Source organism: Sus scrofa, chromosome 2, assembly GCF_000003025.6.
Source record: "Sus scrofa isolate TJ Tabasco breed Duroc chromosome 2, Sscrofa11.1, whole genome shotgun sequence".
Taxonomy (NCBI): domain Eukaryota; kingdom Metazoa; phylum Chordata; class Mammalia; order Artiodactyla; family Suidae; genus Sus; species Sus scrofa.
Window position 1 is genome coordinate 81874509 of NC_010444.4, and position 23878 is coordinate 81898386.

The window sequence follows — 23878 nt, forward strand, 5'->3', positions numbered from 1 at the left end:
ATCTTCTGATAAAGTGCAGAATAAGTCCCCCCAGGTTAGCATTTTTTCATCATTCATCAAACTACAGGATTATCTTAGACCTAGACACCTTGACGACCTTTATTTGGTGATATGTGAAATAGTTATTTATTTTAAAATCGTGGGAGTTTTAAAGTAAATATTTACTGGGTACCAAATAAGTGCCGGGCACTGTGGGGACATTATCTCATTCTATCATGACCTGATCCTTACACTAATGGCCACTCCCATTTTACAGTTGGGGCAACTGAGGTGTAAACGAATAAATAACACGCCCTAAAGTTCCATTAGAACTTGATCAGCAGCGCAATTCAGGTCTTAGGGTTTTGACTGAGAGAGGAGTGGGGTCCCTCGTGGTAAAAGCCTTGAGACCCACAGCTTGCATATTTGCTTTCTCCTCTTACCTTGGGTCAAAATAGAATTTGACTTTGTCAACAATGAAACAATGTGGGCCTGACCACAGTTTCAGGGAGGTGAGAACAAGAGCCTTCACTCCCGCCCCATGGCTCTAAGATGATCTTGGTGTGGTTCAATTTCTTGTGCTTGAAAAAGGCGGTAATGCTATTTGATAACCGCACTTGCTATCCATGGCAGATCAAAATGGATACTTCTGGATGATCAAAAATTGAAATGAGGATCTTTTTAAAAATAGTTGATGATGTGTGGACATGAGGATATGAAATCCCTGTTGAGATCTCTTCTTTGCCCCTAAGGGGTTACCATGGATACCAGCAGTGAATGGATGACCCACAAGACAGCTCGAAATCAGAACATTCCTGGTATTTCTTAGTGCCAGGTCATCACAGCCTGGGGCAAAGATTCCACGAAGCCAAATAGGTTGGATGGCTGTTGCCCCTAGGTAGTAAAAGGAGGCTCCTATTAGTACAATTTCCCATGGAGTTTGGTGGGTCATGCAGAGGCGAAGTGGGTCTTGTTGCCAGGCTGGACGGCTGATGTGTATCATGACCCCAGCCTGCCCCAGAGACTCTGGCGCATGGCAAGTGACCGCAGAGAAAGGACACAGTATCCTGGAGATAAAGGAAGTCAGAGGGGGGCAGGAATGGTTCTTACCCTCTCCTGCCAGGTCCTGGGGAGCCCAGATGGGTTTGGCAGGTGGAGCCGGGTTTCCATAGCCCAATATCAATCTCATCTCAGAAATGGGGTGAGTGGGACTGCCTGTCCCTTTAAGAGATGGTCTCCAAGTACATAGCTATTTTTACTTTACTTTACAGTGGGTGAAATCAACACATGCCTTCCCTTTCTGTCTTGAGGGATTCCTAACATCAGAAGCTGTGACCATGGAGAATATTCCATCTTAAAATAATTTCTGTATAATCATGAGTTGAGGTGAGCTGCAGTCAACAGGCTATACTTTATATAGATATTTTAAATGTTGTTTCTTGTAGATATTTCAGTAAGCATTTATTGATTCTTTAATTTACATTTTTATTTTCATATTTTGGAGGCTCTGAATTTATTTTCAGGTCCCCAGTATCTTTGTACGTCTTGGAAATTTTTGTCCTCACTGTGTCCAATGAACCGGATGACCCTGCCAGCAGCATTGCAGTGGCTGTGGTTAGAAACCCAGCATTCTGTCAAAGTACAACGTTTAAAAGATTAAAAACATGACTCAAGAATTCCCGTTGTGGCTCAGTGGGTTAAGAACCTGACCTAGTATCCATGAGGATGCGGGTTCAATCCCCGGCCTCGTTCAGTGGGTTAAGGATGGCTTAAGTGGGTTAAGCTGTAAGGTAGGGATGCAGCTGTGGTGTAGGTCACGGATGTGGCTCAGGTCCTATGTTGCTATGGCTGTGGCATAGACCTGCATCTGCAGCTCCAATTCAACCCCTAGCCTGGGAAATTCCATATGCTGCAGGTGCGGCCCTAAAAAGAAAAAAAAAAAATGACTCATACAAATGTATAGTCAACACACGACAGATTAATTTAAACCCATTAGTGAGGGGAAAAACAGAAGGTAAAGTTGGATCAAAGAAGTATCTGAGAGATAGCTGTAGATGTAGAAAGGAAGAATCTTGAAATAAGATTGCTAAGTTAAACACAAAATTAATTGGTGTTCCACCAAACAATAAACCAAAACCTTTGGCTTTACCTTTTCTGCTGGGCAGAAATCCTTTGCATTTCTCCTGAGTCAGAAGAAAATTATTTGCAACTTATCACTCTTATACAAGTTAATGTGTGACTTGCAGAATCTGGTCCCTAATCAATTGTAAATAGTAAATCAAACGAAGGGACATTCCTCTAGCGAATCAGATAATCCTGGCCAGGCCTGCTAAGTACACTCCTATGTGACCCTCAGAGGACATGCTGGTACCCTTTAGCCTTATTCCCAAGTTTTGAGTAAAATCTCCAATAGAAAAGGGCTTTTCTGAGCAAATCTACCAGGATCAAGGCTGGCCCTAGCTGCTTGGGTACCCAGGCAGGTAAATAGTTTGGCATCCCTTCAAATCTAGGTCTTTCAATCTCTGTTTCACATTTATGCATCTGGGTCAGGGGAAAATTTATTTTGCTGTTGGTAAGAACTATGAACAGAAATTTGCCTACTCCTTCCTGTCCCGGCAGAGTCAGTTCTGAAAATATGCTGCAAACATTTCCCATTTTGTGTATGTGTGTGTGTGTGTACGGTTCCTTTCCTAGGTTGCCTTTGGGAAGTATCCAAATCAAATAACTTAGTGGGAGGTATAGTAAAGAGTTTTAATTTTAGGTAATAAGTTGTTTTTTTATTGGTAAGCGCATGATTTTTATTGGTAAGCTGAAAAAATGACCACTGGGGTTTTGAATTTCAGCAGATATCACTGTAGACTCCAAGTGCTCTCTGACTGCAGGTATATATGGCAAAATATCCAGAATTGGCCAATCCATGGAGAACAGAAAGGCAATGAGTATTGTCAGAGCTAGGGGAGTGTCTGCCAGTGGGCATGGGGTTTCTTTTGGGGTGATGAAAACGTTCTGGAATTAGTGGTGATGGTTGCACAACTTTGTGAATATACTAAAAATTACTGAATTGCATACTTTTTTTTTTTTTTTGGTCTTTTTTTTTTGCTATTTCTTTGCGCTGCTCCCGTGGCATATGGAGGTTCCCAGGCTAGGGGTCGAATCAGAGCTGTAGCCACCGGCCTACGCCAGAGCCATAGCAACGCAGGATCCGAGCCGTGTCTGCAACCTACACCACAGCTCACGGCAACGCCGGATCGTTAACCCACTGAGCAAGGGCAGGGACCGAACCCACAACCTCATGGTTCCTAGAGCAAGGGCAGGGACCGAATCCACAGCCTCATGGTTCCTAGTCGGATTCGTTAACCACTGCGCCACGATGGGAACTCCTGAATTGCATACTTTAAAATGCATGTGAATTATATCTCAATGAATGTATGTGAATCATTCTGTGGTATGTGAATTATATCATTTAAGAAAGTAAAAACCCAAAGAAAGGTCAGCACAGCAAGAGATTTTTTTTTTTAATTCCAAAAGAGGGTGCCATTAATTTTGTTGCAAGTGTAGGGTCACTGCACATTTTGCCAGCTAAGAGAAAAAATGGCCCGGATATCTGAGTGGACACATTTGTGGCTTATTTCCACGATGTTTCAGAGCTCCCTACCCTGCCTGGCTGACTCAAACTATAATTCAGCTGGAGCTGAGCCTATCTTTAGTGACCTATTTCTGAGGATACAGTCTCCAAGAACAGAGACCACCCCCCCATCTCCTCTTCTCACATGTAATATGAGTCTAAACTTTTTCAGGCTGTTTGAAACACCTGCTTAGATTCACCCAGTGCTTTAGCATTTGATGCTGTGTGAGGCCTGATCCTCAACTTGGAAATTTCTATTACATTGTGTCTGGCATTGTGGGGCAGCCATTTTCTGGAGGGTGTAACCAGGAAGAAAATCTACCTGAAATAATTATGTCTCTGTGTATCCATCGGATACTCTTACTCATTATATCTCTTAATGCTATCAAGTAGATTTTATGAACCCTGTGTAACCGAAATGACATCTGAGGCTCCCAGCCCCTTGTGATCTGGACAAGGTTGGTTTGATCCCACTCATTCATTCCCATCTAGGAGGTCCACAGCCCTCCCCAAGACTCTGGTAACTTCCCAAAGGGCTCAAGTTCTCAGATTCTCATCGTCTTCCCCTGCCTCTGGGTACCTACCTCCTCTAGGGTCCCTTCTGTCCTGAACCCAGATGTGAAACTCCACCCTCTTCTTAGATTTCCCCCCAAAGCCCCTCATCTGACATATGCATGAGGACAGTGGACTTCTCTGGAGATCTTTTTGTAGGAAGAGAGGTGGCGAAGGGTTTGCATCGTATCACGAAAATAACATGAACACTAGGCACTCCCTTTTCCTCGAAGTGTCATTTTGGGAATGTGCATGGTCCCTGTCTTGGTGGCTCTCGTCTCGTTCCTCTTTTCCCATCCCTCCTCCTCACCATCTGCCACTCCAGACTGTGCCTCAGGAACTCCAAATTCTTCTTCCATCATTATGCAGATAAATTCGTTTTCAGACTCATCCAGGTGCACAACAGAAAAAAAAAGGGGAACCCAGTTAACAATGAAGGGGCCTTCTCTTTAAAAGGCCATTTAGGTTAGAATAGTGTAAAGGAAAATGTATGCAGCACCATTTCATGGATGGGAAAATGAGGGTCAGAGAGGACTGTACCTGTCACTCTCAATGTCCTATTGGGCTCAGCCCACTAGGTCAGATGTACCCCAAGGCCCTGGGAAAAAGACTTGGAGTAAACTCAGAATTCTCTTCATCCCTAAATCTCTATGAGATGTTGGGTGTCCAGGTTAGCTCTGGTTTGGTCTCCCATCCTGGACTGAGCTCCCAGGGTGGTGAGGGAGTTCCCCAACTTTGGGGGAGGGGTAGCTTGCCAGGGCTTGGCATCTCAAAAGCTCAGAATTGACAGAGTAAGAAGGCGCAGCCATTCAGAGTGGGGTGGGTACATCTCATGGCTGGAACCTACTTCCACATGGGAGCACCAAGGGAACATGGCCTAGATCTGGCAAGGCTGTGAATGCCAAGCCAGGGAACCTGGTCTGTATCTATGAGTGATAGAAGCCACGCAGGTGTTTGAGCACAAGAGTGCTTAGAATGACTTGCTTTTTAGTAGTAGCCACTGTGGACATTTATTGAGCATGGACTAATATCTAAGTTCTTTTATTGCATTGTTCTAAGTACCTTGCAAGTATGATTTCATTGACTCCCCCAACAACCCTGGGAGATGCTGTAATTATCCCCATCTTATGCTTGGAGAAACTAGTGTGCAAGGAGGTAGAAAAAGCACAAGTGGATGGTGGGGAGCCAGGCCCCCCTAGTGTTGGTGGTGGGACCTAGAATGAGCCGCACCTCTCAGGAGTACTATTCAACAACACATATGCTCCAGATCCAGAGTTACACATACGCATACTAGACACACACACTCCAACAACAACAACACAACTTGCAGATGTGCATAAAGAAACACTGTTTCAGATGATCAGCATATTATTATTATTTTAATTGAAGTATAGCTGATTTTATAATGTGTTTGTTTCAGGTGTACAGCAAAGTGATTCAAATGAGCTTATTTACAAATCAGAAACAGACTCACAGACATAGAAAACAAATGGTTACCAAAGGGGAAAGTGGAGAGATAGATAAATTAGGAGGATGGAATTAACAGACACACTATATAAACTAGATAAACAACAAGGACCTATTGTATTGTGCAAGGAAGTATATTCAGTATCTTATAATAACCTATAATGGAAAAGCATTTTTTAATTAATTAATTAATTTATTTATTTATTATAGCCAGAGGTGCAGCATATGGAAGTTCCCAGGGGCAAGGAGTCAAATTGGAGCTGCAACTGCCAGCCTACACCACAGCCACAGCAACACTGGATCCGAGCTGCAGCTTTAGGAAATGCCAGATCCTTAACCCACTGAAAGAAGCCAGGGATCAAACCTGCATCCTCATGGGCACTGTGTCAAGTTCTTAACCTGCTGAGCCACAACAGGGACTCCAGCATATTATTATCTAAAAAGCCAAAAATTAGGGAGTCCCTGTCGTGGTGCAACAGAAACGATAAATGAATCCGACTAGGAATCATGAGATTGCGTGTTTGATCCCTGGCCTTGCTCAGCAGGTTAAGGATGCAGCATTGCCGTGAGCTGTGGTGTAGGTCTCAGATGCGGCTCGGATCTGGCATTGCTGTGACTGTGGTGTAGGCTGGCAGCTGTAGCTTCTATTTCACACCTAGCCTGGGGATTTCCATATGCTGCAGGTGTGGCCCTAAAAAGCAAATAAATAAATAAATAAAATAAAAAGCCGAAAAGTAGAAACAATTCAGATGGCCCCAGCTAGGGGAACAGCTAAATGGAATGTGGTTGAACTTTGAAGACAAATTATTAAATTCGGTTCCTGAGGTTCATCAGAACTGTTATGTTGAAAACCAAACAACACTGAGCCAAACACCATCCAGCACACTTGGTAGCAGTGATTGCCTTGCGAATCCCTAGAGAAAAAGGATGGGGGTGGTCCAAGGAACTCTGGCTTTCTCTGTAAGGTCACAATTTTGAAAAGAGGTGATTTCTGATGATCACTTAATCCTTAAAAGTGAATTTCATCATATGAATGATAAAATGGATTTTGGAGACAAGCAGGTCTGGGTTGGAATTCCAGTGATATCACCTCCCTAGATTTTTCACTTTGGGCATCCTTGTCCCTCTTCAGACCCCAGATGGTGGGGATACTGTCCTTTACCTGTACCCAGTGGAAAAACTGGACCAGTGCCAGTAGAGGGGCTGACGTAACGTCTGGGTGCATGGAAGGGCTTGTGTATGTCAGCTGAAAGTGAAGGACAGGTTTATCTGGGAGTCACACAGCCCAGATGGCAGGTCCCTCTGGAGCCCTATTTCCTTGGGAATCCTGCCAGGCCCACCAGGGACATGAAAGCCCTGACAAAGCTCCAGGGAGTGAAGAGCGTGATCCAGCCAAGCCTGTGCCTTGTCTCACGTGGTGGCATCTCAGGGCATAAGAACAGGTTATTCTGTGTGACCCTGAGTGGGAAGGTTGGGGACCTGGTGCCAACATCTGCAACGACCTCCAAAATAACAAAATCATGAGCCCCATAGGACTGCTGGTGGGGCAAAGGGGGCTTTTCTCAGTGGGCTCTTGGTGACCTTTGATGGCTCCTGAGTTATCCCTGGAATGCTTGGAATTTCGGTGAGGTTTGGGAATTGTGGTGGGAGAAGGGTGTCCTTGGCTGTCATTTCCTGCTTGAGTGACATGGAAAAAGCCCCCCAAAATGGAGAGAAGACAATAAACTCTCCCCACAAAGGTCCAGATGGATTTTGATCAGCCAAGCATGTGAACTGCAGCTGCTTAGCTGAGATGGGACGCCCAACCCCCGATCCAGGCACCTGAGCACTTCCTACCACCCAGCAAACTTCTAACCTGAGTTTAAACGCAGCCCAATGTGCCCTGGGAGCCTTCTCCTTACAAGTTCACGGCTGCCTTGGCCCACATCCTTACCTATGGCCCCCGTGTCCCATTCCTTCCCTGATTGCCTGGTAATGTTTCAGTATAAGCCCATCTCTCTTGGGGGCTGGGGTGGGCAGGGAAGGTCTGTTTCCGCTGGGTCCCCAGCCCACAGCCTGAAGTCAGCTGTAGAGTCTGGAGTGGCTCCTAATAAGATGTGGTTGTCAACCCTCCCCTGCAATGGAGCTGCCTGCGCTCGCTCTGCTTCCACCCTCTGCCCCCTCAGTGGATGTCCCCAAACTAGTCTCTGAATGATCTTTTCATAGCACAGACCTCGTCATTTCAGTGCCCTCTTGATGCCGTGCTCGCTGTGCTCCACGCAGACTCCCCTGCGGTGGCTCCTTCTAGCCCCCTGACTCGGGGGCCCTCTTTCCCTCCCTTCCCTCCCCACCCCCCGCCCTTGGCCTTTTGAGCAACTATGGTTTTGCTTCTCCCCTGCTTCCCAGCGGTGGGATCTAAAGCTGTTGGCATGGGATTCTGGAAATTGTGTTTCCAAGGCTTCCAGCCCTGGCTGGTGGCCTCTATGAAGTGCCCTTATATTCACCACATGCACGGTTATCATGCAGGGGACACTTTCCTGGCCTTTTTATACCATCTTCAGAGAACTGCTTGACATCATCTAATGACTCCATCAGTCTGCTACTTTCATCTTCCCCAAGGATCCCTTAACACGCTTTGTATTCTCTGTCCTGAAATACATGAGAAACCATTTCAGGCGGATCAGCTCCCTTAAGCTTTGATTGTGATGACTCACGATCTCTCCTCTGCCTCCTGTGGAAATTCACCAAGGTGTGTCTTGGTCCTTCTGCCTCTTCCTTCCACCCCAGGGGACACTGCTCACTGCTGACGCTGTGGTCAATGATCTTGACCCTGGTCAGCTCCCTCCCTCCATTTTCCCAAACCAAAGGGGGACTGTGGGTTTCATTTCTTGCACATAATCCACGATTTTTTTCCATTGGCCTGATTTTTTAAAGTTGTACCTAATGCACCCTCTCTCATGTGCGTTAAGTTGTCCATTTTTAAAGATTTCTTTGAGTTCCTATTGTGGCTCTACAGGTTAAGGACCCGGTGTTGTCTCCGTGAGGATGTGGGCTTGATCCCTGGCCTCGCTCAGCGGGTTAAGGATCCGCGTTGCTGCAAGCTGCGGCATAGGTTACAGATGTGCTTGAATCCAGTGTAGGCCTGCAGATAAAGCCCCAATTCGACCTCTAGCCTGGGAACTTCTATAGGCCATGGGTGAGGCCATTAAAAAAAAAAAAAAGATTCCTTTTTCTCCCACCTAACAAAAGCATCTCTGAATCTGAAAATTTCAGAAATATTCCATTCCACACACACTGAGTGCTACCATGTACTTGGGTCACCAGGTGAGCAGGATAAAGGTCTGATCCTTCCTACCAGCCCATCCCTCATTTCTAATAGTGTTTCCAGATGAGACGTCATTTTCAGGAAACTCTTTTACTTTTTAAGGCAACTTTCTAGTTGGCCTTTACCCCCAACGATTTTATCATGATTCTTTTTCTAAATCAAGACATACCGTATTATGAAATTTGGGGAGTATTTCCTCATCAGGAAGTTAAAAAATAAAACCACAAGGCAGCATCTGTCTTGATAGCTTTATTGGACCATGATGGTAACACAAAACATGGATTTGGGGTCCCACTCCAGATGCTTCTCCTCCAGGCAGCATGCGCCCCACTTCTGCAGCCAATAGGGGGGCGCCAGGAGGGTGGGGGCAGCTCAGAGACCTGCAGTGGCAGAGGGCACATGGGCACCTGGACCTCAGACCTCACCAGCTGAGTCTGTGATCAATCAGACAGACCAGTTTTATGCTCCATTTACTTGGCCATGACCTAGAGACTCAGACTCCTGGGAAAACTTCCAAGGAGGGGATTCTGGGATGTCCAGAAGGAATCCAGCCAAAAGACTGAGCATCTCTGGGGGCCATTGGGGCAAATCATGCCTTTAGGTATATTAGCAAATAAGCTACTTTAAGCACCTACTATGTAGGCCAAACAGTCTTCAACAAGGTTGGACACCAGTGGTCAACAAAACAGGCAGGACTCGACCTCCTGAGTGGGGGAGATGAACAGGGATCAGGGAACCACTCAGATGACAGTAAATGACAACCATGCCTGTGGCTTCCAAGGACAGTTCTGGAGGGTGGGGGTGGGAAGCCTGGACTAACAGGGTCAGGAAGTAATATTTCATCTGAGATCCTGTGGCTGAAAAGGCAAGAGAAGCTTCCCAAGTCATGGGAACAGTGCTGTGTGATCTGGTAGCTGCAAGGAGCAGTGAGATGAACAAGCTCGAAGGAGAATTCCGGTGGAGTTGGGTGAAGAGATGGAGGGGAGCGTGGGGAGGAGGAGGTTGGAGGGGCCAGTCAGGGCTGACCCTGTGGGGTGGGCAGGCTTCCTGTAAGATGGAATCTCCATGGTTTTGTGGTTCACACAGCTCCATTGTGGCTGCAGGGTGGAGAGTGGACTGGAGGGAGGCAAGTGGGGAATACGGGCACCTGTCATGAAGCCATTTCAATTGTCCTGATTGAGGGGATGGCAGTGGGACTGAGGGATGACAGGGCAAGTGGATAGAACCAGGTAAAGGGTGGTACACAGAGGAGTCAGGATTTGAGAGGATGGACTATGAGGAGCTGGGAGAACGGTGGTACCAAGATTGACCTCGGAAGCCAATGGCAGAGCTTCTGTCTAAGAGGACCCTGGAAGAGGAGCAGGTGCGGGAAGAAGGGCAAGGTGCAGCTGTAGACAGGCAGCTGTGAAAGTTGGTCGAAAGCTCACAGAAGGAGCCTGGACCCAGATACAAAGCTGTAGGTAATCTCCTTAGAGATAAGACTCCTGGTAACTTCTGATGAGACAGAGTGGACGAGGCCTCATAGGGCTGGAAATTGCAGCCAGAGGAGAAGGCTCAGGACAGAGCCTTGGGGAGTGGCCACATCTGATGGCTGGGGAGAGGATGGCGAGCAGGAAGAGGGCTTGAAAGGTACCAGTGGACTGGGCGGGGAACGCCAGAAAGGAGCCTTGGAACCCAGGGAAGGGTGGATTCAGGAAGAGGCAGCAGCAGCGAGGAGAGCCCCCGGACACCCTCATCTTTCTGGAGCTGTCACCTCCTCCACCTCCTTGGGTCTCTTCGACAACCCTGTAAATAGGAAAGGGGAGCTTTCCCTCCACTGGACCGAGGAGTAAAGAGCCGCTCATAGACATCCACTGCCACGCCCAGATCACACATCCATCCAGCAGGGGGCGCTGCAGGGCTAATTCACCTTTTCACACCTGTTGCGTCCCTCCCGGCCTCCAGCTGCCTCTCCTCGTGGCCCCACACACTTTCCCCAGCAAGTCTGCTCCACGCCACTCCTTCTTTATGGAAAGCACCAGAGAGGGTGAGTACTGCAGCATGAAGGGACCCCCCCACCCCCACCAGCCAGGCTCTGGGTCTGAGCCTCGCTAGCAGGAGGGTCGGCTGAGTCAAGGACATACCGTGGCCTCTCTAGAGAGGCAGTGTAGTGTCAAGAGCCTGGGCTCGAGGCCTGGATTTACACCCATCCTCCCGTTTGTCCATTCATCTGTTCCTTTCTTCCTTCAACAACTACTTCTCAAGTGCCTCCCACGTTCCAGGCACACTTTCTAGCTGAGCGGCCCCGGGCCGGCCTGGTTCTTCTCGGAGCCTCAGTCTCCAGTGCTGTGAAGGGAGGTAGGTGGTCCCTGCTGCACGTTGTAAGGATTACATGAGCTCCTGTGGGTGAAGTACCTGGCGCATAGTAGGTCTTCATCAAAGGCTAACGTCCTTCCTTGTCCTTTCCTTCCTTCTCCCCTCTCGCTTCGTGGCAACACCTTCTGTCAGGCTCAGAAGGCACGCGTGTTTCCGCACATTCGCGTCCGTGTACACACCTGAGCTTGCATCCCTGAAAGTCCTCGGGTCTCTGCTCATGACTCAGGGCCAGCACCAGCGTGAGCTTTGAACCCATGAGATTCAGCGCAACTGCAGGCACCCAGGGGAGTCAGAGCACAGACCAGGCTGCCCCACCCTAGGTGGGAGGACCCCAGGCTCAGGCTAGGTGGTTTGAGGGAGGGGGTGCTGCTGGACCCTTAGTGGCTCCAGGAGTCAAATCTTGGTGACCAAGAGCCAATATCTTCAGTGTCCAGAGGCTGGGTCTAGACAGCCTCAGAGGGCAGCGTCCTCACCGCTTCCTGGGGTGGTGTCTTTGGGGGCTCCTCGGCCAGCGGCTCCCCTGGCTGTTCCTCGGAGGGGCCTCCCACGTGTCTCTGGAGGAACCTAAGTGCCCAAAGGCTCTTGCAGCAGCTCAGAAGGTTGTTGGAGCACACGGTGCAGGACAGTGCTGGCTTCCTGGGGAGACACAAGCACAGGTTAGGGCTGAAGGGACCCCTGAGCAAGGCCCCTGGGGCCAGACCCAGCCTCTGGCCTTTGCTTCTGTTACTCTTGGCCCTGGGAAGGGTGGGGTGGGTTTGGGGGGGGGGACCTCCCACATGCAACAGGGACTTCTCGCCCCATCCAGGAGACTCACTTTCAAATCCCAACTGAGCTTCTAACATGCTGTGTATCCTCAGCCAAGTTACTTCACCCCTCTGAACCTTGAGTGGAGGTAAAAATAACCACCTTTCCAGTTCTTGAAAGGATTAAGTGTCATAAAATAGGTCTAAAAGTATCCCATGCATTGCCTGGCTCATAGGAGGATCCCAATTAATGTCTGCTCTTCCTGTGTGTTAAGGACATGCTTCCTGAGCACTGACATCATGTTTTGCATGAGTTGGGGGCAGGTTGGGAGAAGAAGACACAAAAATTTATTCAGCCTGCATTAAAATCAGACAGAGTTATGTCTGTCTCTCTATTAGAATGCATGGTCCCTGAAGGCCAGGTTCTTGCCTTTCAGACCTACTATGTGGCTGGCACACTGTAGGTCCTCAGATGATATCTGTTGAGTCAATCTGATCGAAGCTCCCTGAAGGTGAGTTAGCCAAACACTTGGGAGGAAATTTTTTTTTTTTTTTTTGTCTTTCTGCCATTTCTTGGGCCGCTCCTGCGGCATATGGGAGGTTCCCAGGCTAGGGGTCTAATCGGAGCTGTAGCTGCCAGCCTACACCAGAGCCACAGCAACGCTGGATCCGAGCCGCATCTGCGAACTACACCACAGCTCACGGCAATGCCGGATCGTTAACCCACTGAGCAAGGGCAGGGATCGAACCCACAACCTCATGGTTCCTAGTCGGATTCGTTAACCACTGCGCCACGATGGGAACTCCCGGAAATTTTTTAATAAAATGTTTGATGTATGTTTTCAGAAAGATGAGGATTTCCTCCACTTCTGGGCCTACAAAATTCCTTTGCCCTGTTGCCTGCGAAGAAGTGGATGGCTGACCTGATTATTCCTTCTGCAACATTCAGTGAATAAGAATTCCTTTATGGAATATAAAAAAGAATGTGTGTGTACATATAACTGAATCACTTTGCTGTGCAGCAGAAACTAACACAGTCTTGTAAATCAGCTACACTTTGGTAAAGAAAGAATTCCTTTATCGCTTTTATTGCAAGACCCCTGAGGTCAGAGGGAAAGGCTCAGTGTCACATGCCTGTGTTTTCAGCATCCAACATGCAGGTCTCTCTCTTTATCACAGGGATCAGGGCAGGCTCAGAGTTTTAATCAGACAATGGGATCTGGCCAAATTTGGATGGCATTATTTTGTGTCATTTCATCTATGTTCACAAGTACTTTCAATTTCCCACGAGTGACCCTGCATTTCCATTTATGGCGATGATATAAAGTTTTCTTATAAATATATTTCAACGAAAACCGTCAGGTGGGATAGAGATGCGGGTGCATATAATGCAGGTGAGAGGTTGACTATGGGCTGCACGGGGGAAGGGGACTTGCAAGTGACTATGGCTTTGATAGGGACAGAGTAAGAGTTTCACAGCTGAGACTCCACCAGGGGAAGAGAGAGAGAGACTTCCGGAGATTGCCATGAGCTAGACACCAACCAGAAAGTGCCCAGGACATCTGGCAGCTAAGCAACAGCCAGAACGTTTTGAAACTAAAGTGACTTCGGCCATTCCCACAGAAAAGGGGATCCAAGACCTGCCTTTGGCCTTGAGAAGTCTGTAAGATAATGGACTCTGGAAAAACTATATCCTTACATGGAGCCAAGACAGAAATACAGGGGAAAGAAACTAAGTGAAAGGGGACATTATACCAAAACCTGAGATGAATTACCATATTTTCATATATGTCACCACCTTTTGGCTAATACACATATATGATTTACATGGCACCATGGTAGTCCCAGGAGTTCCCATTGTGGCTCAGTGGTTAACAAACCCAACTAGGAATGATGAGGTTTCGGGTTCCATCCCTGGCCTTGCTCAATGGGTTAAGGATCCGGCATTGCCGGTGAGCTGTGGTGTAGGTGGCAGACGAGGCTCAGATCCCATGTTGCTGTGGCTGTGGTGTAGGCCAGCAGCTGCAGCTCCGATTAGACCCCTAGCCAGGGAACCTCCATATGCCATGGGTGCAGCCCTCAAAAGACAATAAATAAATAAATAAATAAATAAATAAATAACACCCTGGCAGTCCCGTTAGACCATATAGGGTTACAGGAGGAAGTAACGATGTAAGCCTTGATGTCCACCCAAGAATGAGGAAGAAGGTGGCCTTCTTCCCTCCCCACTTTCTCTTTGGTTATAAAAATGTTGCCCTCTTTGTTCTTGGAGCTGCTCTCCTGGCCTGTGTCTCTCACAAGCATCCTATGCTAATAACCTTACTCTTGGCCTGTCTCTGCCTCTCGCTGAATTCTTTCTGCCCCGAGACAAAAGAACCTGAGCTTCAGTAAGTCCTGAGACCAGGCGAACAGTTTCAATGAAAAGACAGTGGGTTTGAGTCCCCTCCCAAGTCAGGAATAGTGGGTTCAAGTCCCAATCTGAGGTGCAGCTGGGTTCGAGTCTCATCCCATCCAGAGGGGTGGGGTTTCAGTTTGGGGAGTGTCCTGGTGAGTTCCCGGCCAGGCCAGCTCCCTCTTGGCCCCAGTGCAGGAGAGGCTGAGCAAGGAGAAGTCTGCTTGGAGTCTCTGCAGCCAGGTCAGGACAAAATCTGGTTTCAGCTCTGTCTGAAGCCACAGGAGCTACCTAGTTTCTTGCTTCCCTGCCTGCGGTGGAGTGGTAGCATTCCTGGTCGAGTTTCAAGCTGGGAACCACTCCTCCCTTGGACCTGAGACCCACTGTGGGTCCTCTGGATGTCCCGGGAAGCTTGTGCCTGGCCTCAGCTCTAGCCATCATCTGGGAAGGCATTCTGGCCCCCAGAGGAATCAAGTTCACGTCTCCCTTCCTCATGATGAGAGGGAGGAGCATCATGCTTCCCTTTAGAGTCCATCAGACAGGAGCTGTAGATTTAGATGCCTGACTTTGTGAACAAGGACACGGCCAACAGCTACGGCCAACACCCAAGCCTCCTTCAGTGCGTTGCACATTCCGGCTTAGCCAATGCAGGAGTCCTGGCTTGGCCCACGCTCCCCCTGTGGCTTTGGCCAGTCCCACCCTCCCCAGAACACCTGCCCTCACCTGGACCTCAAGGTCACATCCTTGGCACTTCAGAGGCTCTGGCCCTTCTCTGTGCCAACAGGGTACATATTTGACCAAGCAGGCGGGTATCTACCCTTGGATTAACACTCCAGACGGAGCCTGAACTCTGATAAATCAGTGAAATTATCGAAGACCAGCTAACCCTAAGCTAGGAAATAACCACTTCTTTTTTTTTTTTTTTTTTTTGTCTTTTTGCTATTTCTTTGGGCCGCTCCCACGGCATATGGAGGTTCCCAGGGTAGGGGTCGAATCGGAGCTGTAGCCACCGACCTAAGCCAGAGCCACAGCAACGCTGGATCCGAGCCGCGTCTGCAACTTACACCACAGCTCACGGCAACGCCGGATCGTTAACCCACTGAGCAAGGGCAGGGACCGAACCCGCAACCTCATGGTTCCTAGTCAGATTCGTTAACCACTGCACCACGACAGGAACTCCGGAAATAACCACTTCTTCTAAAAGGCTTGCAATATTAATACGAAATCACTTAAAATATTATTGTGGAACTATCACATGTTCATAGTAAACAATTCAGAATGCAGAGACCAACAAAAAGAAGAAAAGAAACATCTCAAATAGCTCCTCTATTCGGACGCATCTTTTTGCCACATGGCTGATTCCATCATTAGATATTTTTAAATGAAATACCTCAAAGAGACTACATAAAAAACACGTATGCATGGGTTAACGAACCCAACTAGCATCCATAAGGACACAGGATCGATGTCTGGCCTTGCTCAGTGGATTAAGAATCCGGCGTTTCAGTGAGCTGTGGTATAGGTTGCAGATGCAGCTCGGATCCTGCATTGCTGTGGCTGTGGCGTAGGCCAGTAGCTACAGCCCCGATTCAACCCCTAGCCTGGGAACCTCCATATGCCGTGGGTGCAGCCCTACAAAGCAAAAAAACAAAAGCCAAAAAAAACAAAACTACATAGGCATGGCTTAAAAATGCTAAAGAATATTAAAATGGATACCAGTGCAACCACCTCTCAGAAAGAGAATTAACTAGCAACCAACTTGTTTTAGCAAATAGGTATATATCCCTCAACAATGTATTGTTATTCTGTCTGCCTTACTCATATAAATGTGCTCAGGTTTTAGGATGTTTTCTGTAGCTACCTTTTTTCAGGTGGTGTCTAACATTGTATTTTGGAGATTAACACGTGTTGATGCGGCCCCATAGTTCATTTTCACTGTCAGAAAATATTCCATTAAGGGAAGACGCTCCCGTTTATCTATCCAGTCGCCTGTTGTGGGACATCTGCATTGTCCCTCATTTTTATCATCTCCCTTCTCATACTTGCTTCTGAATCTACAATCCGCTGGCCTCATCAGATGAACAGGGGAGAGTTGCATTTTTTTCTTTCCCGAGAAAGAGTTTCGGCAGGACTGGGTGGATCTGTTCCTTGAGTGTTTGGTAGAATTTCTCGGCAAAACCAAGTACTCCCAGAGTTTCATTCATTTCATTTATTTTTAATCGTTATAGGACCATTCAGATTTTCTATTTCTTCCCAAATCAGTTTTGGCAAGTTCCCTTTTGCAAGGAATTTGCTTACTGCCTCTGAGTTTTCCCTCGTTTGGGGCATAAATTGATCACAGTGTTCTTAGTATCTCTCTTATAATCACTCAGAAGCTGTAAGCGTATCTCTTTCATTCTTAATATTGCTTGTTTAGGGTGTTAAGGATTAATTTATCTTTGTAGTTCTGTCAATTTTACTTCGTCAATTTTACTTTTTGAAGCTAGTTTTATTTTGTCCATACAAGTTTAAGAATTCTTATCCTTCTAGTAAATTGACTCTTTTTCAAAAGATGGTGACCATCTTTATCTTTAGTCATACTTTTTGCTTATAATTCATTTTGTCCGATTTTAATATAACCACCCAGATTTCATTTGGCTAGTATTTGCCTAGTATATCTTATTTTTCCTTCCTTATACTCTCAACATTTTTATTTCCTTAAGTCTATCTCTTGTAAAAGTATTTGTTTGGATTTTAAAATATCAAGTATGATGATTTTTTTTTTTTTATAAAAATGGCTTACTTTGGAGTTCCCACCATGGCTCAGCATTAATGAACTGGACTGGTATCCATAGGGATGTGGGTTCGATCCCTGGCCCCGCTCAGGGGGTTGAGATCCATCATTGCCGTGAGCTGTGGTGTAGGTCACAGATGTGGCTCAGATCCCACACTGCTGTGGCTGTGGCATAGGTCGGTGGCTACAGCTCCTATTCAAGCTAGCCTAGGAACCTCCATATGCTGTGGGTATGGCCCTAAAAAGATGGGGGAAAAAAAAGAAAAAAGAAAAAGGCCTACCTAGCTTATTCCACTTACATGTACTATGATTATTGATGTATTTTGACTAATTTCTTCCATGTGCTTCTGTGTTTTATATTTGTTCTAGCTTTTCTAAAATTTCCCTTTGTCTTTGTTGTTTTAAACTGCCTGTTTTTCTCCTTCTCCTTCCTCCTTACCATATGGAATTTCTATCCTCTTATAAAAATTTTGTACCATGTTTATTTCACTTAATAATCTCTAGTGGGAGTTCCCGTTGTGGCGCAGCAGAAACAAATCCAACTAGGAACCATGAGGTTGCGGGTTTGATCCCTGGCCTCACTCAGTGGGTTAAGGACCTGCCATTGCTGTGAGCTGTAGCGTAGGTCGCAGAAGCGGCTCTGATCTGGCTCTGTGGCTGTGGTGTAGGCTGGCAGCAAGAGTTTCGATTAGACCCCTAGCCTGGGAACCTCCATATGTCTCGGGTGTGGCCCTAAAAGGACAAAAGACAAAAGACAAAAAAAAAAAAAAAAAATCCTGTGGTCTGGAGCCCTTCCTCCCTTACTTGCCATCCATCCCAAGTGTAAGTTGGGATAAGAGATTAATGAATCTCGATTCCCACAATGTGCAGACTCTATTACATTACACACATCTAGAGATTCTAATAGATTTCCTATCCTTTGACTCCATTCCTGGCCCCATGGCCCATCTTTGTCCTGAACCTTGACACTTGAAGATAGGAGATGTTAATGGGGCTCTAGAAGAGCACATGACACTGTGGCTGTTACCTAGGATGTGCTTCTTGCAGCATCTCATTTTCACCTTCCCATCACCAATTCCCTTTCTCTTGATGACGGGACCTTGATTCTTCCTTGAGATCCAAAGGTCCCCACTCTCTCCTTGTGGGGTGAGGTGATGCAATGGGATCGTCAGTGGCTCTGCAGCACCAGGACGCGGGTTCGATTCCCGGCCCAGCACCGTGTGTTAAAGGATCGAACCCGCGTCCTGGTGCTGCAGAGCCACTGATGATCCCATTGTACCACAGTGAGAAGTCTGATAATGACAAATTTATCATGATGTATAAGTGCTTGAATCCAGCATGGAGATACTCTTGATATCTTCATTTCTCTAAGCCAATTCCATACCTCCACCAAGCCCAGCATCTTTTAACTGGGTTTCTGCTATTGGCAGTTAACACTGTCCTAATATCATCCCTAAATAAATGTTCACTAAATCTCCATCTTTGCACACGAGGGTGCTATAGTATGTCCAGCCACCAGGGGTCAGGACTCAATACAGTGCTACTCTGTAAGAGAAGCCTTGCTCAGGTCTCTCTGAACCTCGGTTTTCTCATCTGTGAAATGTGTTAATAATAGCAAGCTCACGAGACTACTGTAAGGACTACAGATAATGAAGGTCAGTGCCCTTTTCCATCCCTCTACTGCTTATAGTACAAATTGTCCCATAGAACTGCAACATGCACACATTAATCTATTTCTTATATCTGCACCTTTATCTTTGCTGTGCAACATCTACTTCTGCCTCAAGGCTCTGTTCAGGCATCACCTCCTTAGGGAAGCTGAGGTCTCCCAGGATTACTGATTCCCGCCTGGCTCCTAGAGCCCCTCTACTCAGGCACTCACCTCCCTGGGTTAACCATCGGTTTACCCATCTGTCTCCCAGACCAAAGGCAAGCTCTGGAGCTTTCATCACAACCCCCACTGTGCAAGTTTACAGCAGGTTTCTATCGTGTGTGCAAACTAACGAATGAAAAACCCAATAAATCTCAGTTTAGACAGTGATTCTCCTGTCTTCTGACTTCCCAAGTTCACAGATCAGCAGCATCAGAAGCACTTTCCCTGGCAGTGGGGCAGCCCTTACCCCCCTGTGGCGTGCCTCATGCTGGCTTTATATGTAACTTCCCACAGATACTAGCCTGGAAGAGCCCTGTGGGCAGGGGCCGTGGGACAGACAGGGAGGGGTGGTTACTGTTTCAGCTTCTGAGCACCAGCCCTGCATTAAGATGATTGGGACAAAATGTGAGATTTGGGACCTGGAGTCCTGCGTTCAAGTTTGAGGCTTCCTCACCCCGGTGCTGTCGGGGCTTAGACAACCGCACCTCCTTGCTGAAGCCCATCTCTATCTCCGCATCTGTAAAATGGGCATGAACCCAGGGGAAGGGCTGTGGAAGCCAGGAAAGGAGATGGGAGACATGAAATGTCTAGTAATTCTGGAAGATTCTCCTTCTCTCCCTCCTCCTTTGTTCCCCATAATGGATACAGCTATTAGCTGCTCTGCCCCAAGGGTCACCAAGAACCGAGGCTGGAGGGACCAGGTGTTGAAGGCGGGACTGACCCCTGAACCCAGACCCTTGTTTATTGTGCACTCAATCATCTGGGAGAACCGCCACACCCAGATGGGCAGTGTCACCTACACCCTGGGAACTCGATCACAGGAAAGTCCCCTCTCCTTCTTGAGGAAAGGGAAGTGGAAGAGACCAGAAGGGAGAAGTGGCTCTCTAGTGGCCTGGGAGCTAGCTACAACACATCACGTCCCTGTCTCCTTGCTTTAAGCTTTGGCTCAAATCAAGGCTGTCCCTCTTCTCCAAGTGGAGCTGATTTCTGGTTGTCTTAACATAAGCCACAAAGTGGAAATTTCAAGAGGCCAAGTTACTCAGTGTCCACTCATAGGCGTGTTAGCTTCATATAACTTTGTTGGGGAGTTCCCTGGTGGTGCAGCTAGTTAAGGATCCAGCGTTGGCACTGCTGTGTTGAGGGTTGCTGCTGTGGTGAGGGTTCGATCCCTGGCCAGGGAAACCCCGTGTGCCCAGGGGTGGGCCAAAAACAAAACAAAACAAAACAAAACAAAAAACTTGGTTTTTACCACAAACCAGTATTACCCAGTATTTGCCTAAAATGACCAAACTTCAGCCCTCTGCTCATGAAAGAAGTGATTTTTTTTTTCAGGTCCTTCTCATAATTTTCTGGACGTACACACAGAGGGTTTGCCTCCACCAGCATCTGCTTTGCGGATGGAGGGCAGGGGGCAGGATGATGGGCTCCCGCTTGTACGTCCAGAGATGGAACTGTCATTCTGTCTTTCAAGCCTCAAGAGCAGGCTGGGCAAAGGCTTCCTGCAGGAGCTCTGCAAAAAAATGTTCGTTTTCATGCCAAATGAGGTGAGATTCACCCAAGCAAGGCACCCGCAGACCTGCCCGGGACTTTTTGAGATAATAGGTAACAGTCACAAACCCTTATCCCTTTTAGTTTATTTTTTTGCCTTTATAGGGCCGCACCCACGGCATATGGAGGTTCCCAGGCTAGGGGGAGAATCAGAGCTGTAGCCACTGGCCTACACCACAGCCACAGTAATGCTAGATCTGAGCCTCATCTGTGACCTACACCACAGCTCACAGCAATGCCGGATCTTAACCTGAGTGAGGCCAGGGATCGAACCCTCAACCTCATGGTTCCTAGTTGGATTCGTTCCCGCTGCACCACGGGAAGTCTCCTCCTCCCTTTTAACATTCTCCCCATGACAAGGGAGACAGATGGTGAGGATCAGGGCACTTTAGGCCCCTAAAAAAGATCTTGATTAAGGACCTCCCAGGATACCCACCCCTGAACACTGGAGACCTGAGACCAGACCAGGAGCTTAAAGAAAGGGTTAACTATGACTTGAGTATCCCGGTGGGGCCTGGCACATGGCTGGCATCTGTGAATTATACTGGTGAATGAGTAGTAAGTAATTGACAAGCGAGCACTGGGCACCCATGAGCTGGGTCCCCAGAGGGGTGTCTGGCATCCTTTTTCTAGCGAGTGGTGCTCTAAGGCAAGTGCAGGTGTCCCATTTCATAGACCTGGAGACCAAGGCCTTGGGCAGGTAAATCACCCCCTCGCCCATCATGCGATTGCAAAGCTCAGGTGTAAACTCACAGCTGTGGATGCTCAAATGTGGTAGGTTCCTTCCTGAGGACCAGAATAAATCAGTAACGACAGAAGGGGGACTGACTGGGAGCTAAAATGAGAGCGGCAGAGATGGACAGGGCGGGGCTACGGGTCTCAGGGAGCTCAAGGGTGTGAGTGGGGGTGCCTGAGTGTGTATGTGTGTGAGCGCCCAAGAGTGGGTGTGTCAGTGCCTGAGTGTGCATGGGGGAGGTGCCTCTAAGTGTACGTGGACAGGATGGTGTGTGCAGAACTATTTCTGGCCCCAGGGACGGGGGATTGGGGAAGGCTCCATGGAGTGGGCCTCATTGGAGTTAGGTCCGAGGTAACGAGTAGAAATTGAACAGGGGTGTTTGGAAGGGGACAAGTTTTTTGAGGCCAAGGGAGCAGCACAAGCTGTGGGTTGTGCTCTGAGAATAGTCAGGTTCAGCTGGAGGAGGAGCCTGGGGCTGCAGCAAGAGCAGAGCGCCGAAAGGGATTTAGTAGGCAGAATGGGCCGATCTTGCTAGAGGGGTCTACCTACAATCGGGCAGGTGCTGGAGCCCTGCCAAAGGCTCTGGAACTGAGAAGTGTTAGGAATTGACCAAGGAATGGTCTCAGCTTGTGGCCTGACTGGCCCTCTTCCAAGAATTTATGATTACCCAGGTCAGGGTGATGGTGCCTGCCCATGGCTGGGTGCCCTTGGGGGAGTGGGGGCTGGGAGTGCGCCCCTCTGGGGAGGAGCACACACCCACCCCTGGGAGAGCCAAGGCTGCAGGGCGTGGGTCTGACTGTTTTCATGGGGTCCTCTTTAAGGCCCCTAGTCAACAGTCACATCCAGCTTCTACTGTGTGTTTGGCGTGCCATCTGGCCACTGCCACACCCCTGCTTTACAGGTGAGGGTACTAGCTCTTCAAGGAGTTAAGTGAAGCACCTGCCCAAGGTCACACAGCCAGGGGGTGGAGGGACAGGCCTCTGTGCCACCACTGCTCGGTCCAAAGCCTGTGCTCTGAGCCCTAAGAGCAACCAAATGACAGCCACCATCCACTGAGCCCCTCCTGCAGGCCAGAACTGGCTCTAGGCATTTTGTAAGTATTAGCTCAGTTAATTCACACATCAGCCCCAGGAGGTAGGTACTGTTAGTCCTGCTATTTGATGAAGGAGGAAACTAAGGCACAGAGAGGTTAGGAAACTGCCCAAGGTCACCCAGTCAGTAAGGGGCACTGAGAAGATTACAGCACATTGGGCTTGCTGCTTGAAGGAGGCGTGAAGGCGTGGAGAGCCCTACTTCCACTCAACCCTTCCTCTAACTCCACATCACCCACCTTTTTTTTTTTTTTCTTTTTTTGGCTTTTTAGGGCTGCACCTGTTGCATATGGAAGTTCCCAGGCTAGGGGTTGAATTGGAGCTATAGCTGCTGGCCTACGCCACACCCACAGTAACCTGGGGTCTGAGCTGCATCTGTAACCTACACCACAGCTCACGGCAATGCCAGATCCCCAACCCACTGATCAAGGCCAGGGATCGAACCTGCATCCTCATGGATGCTAGTCAGATTGGTTTCCACTGCTCCACGAGAGGAACTCCCACCCACTTTTTGCTGATGAATGAGATGGCAGAATAATAAAACAATGAGAGTGATCGGGGTCAGGCACTTAATACTGAACTTTCACAAAGTCCATGTGATAGAGTTAGGATAGAGTCATTGGTTTTAGGATAGAGTTACCAGCTATCAGTCTTATCTCCAACAGATAAGGACATCACAGCCCAAAGAGCTTTAGTCCCTTTGCCCAAGAGACTCACAGGAAACAAGTGGTGGAGCCTTGAAAGAGCCCAGGTTGGCCCCAAACTGCAAGACTGGAGACTCCCTGCCCACCCCCTATCCCATGCCTGTGAACTCTGGGTCCTGATCAGATCTCCCCAGTCACGGGGAAGACCTCAGGTCACGCTCCCCCTCTCTCCAACCCTCCAGGAACCTTTGAGACTGGCTGGCTTGCCCAATCCTCTCTCTAAAACTCTGGAATGCTTTTTAAAGCTGAAGGATGCCCCAAAGCCCACTCACACCTGTGGGGGTGTTCAGGGGAAAAGAACCCACGTACCCAAGGCAACTCTCCAAGGCATTTGCTATCCCTCACTCCATCCCACCCCTGTAAGACACACACCCATTTCACAGATGGGAAACTGAGGCTCAGAGAAGCTGTGCCATTTGTTCAGGGTCATCCAGGCAAGCCAGGTGCTGCATCCTGGGCTCAGCCCCTGGCATCACCATGCTGGTCCTTCTGATTTGAGACTTATGTGCTCTCTTGTCTCTGAACATCTCAGGCTCCGGATGTGGGCTCACCTCTGAGGGTCCCTCCTCAGCCCCTTCAGAGACTCTTCTCCTCTCTTCCCTGTCCCCTGGGTCCACCCTTAAATTCCAGAGACCTCTTCTCCTGGCTGACTATACCCTCTGCCCTAGTCAGCCCCTCTCAGAAGACTTTCGCCTTCTCCCCTGTGTGGCTTCTGGGAAGTGATGCCTTTAGCTGT

General features: G+C 48.2%; 1 protein-coding gene across 3 annotated transcripts in view; it reads right to left on the reverse strand.

Annotated features, from left to right (window-relative positions):
• The window catches only part of HRH2 (histamine receptor H2), a 48795-nt gene continuing 34078 nt past the window's right edge, over positions 9162-23878 (reverse strand). For 2 of the 3 annotated variants that reach the window (XM_005654980.3, XM_013987557.2), the window contains exon 3: positions 9162-11918. In XM_005654980.3, the coding sequence (XP_005655037.1) occupies positions 11726-11918 (193 nt within the window). In that variant the 3' untranslated portion in view covers positions 9162-11725. The remainder of the gene's footprint in view (positions 11919-23878) is intronic. The other variant, XR_001303215.2, reaches the window with a different exon arrangement.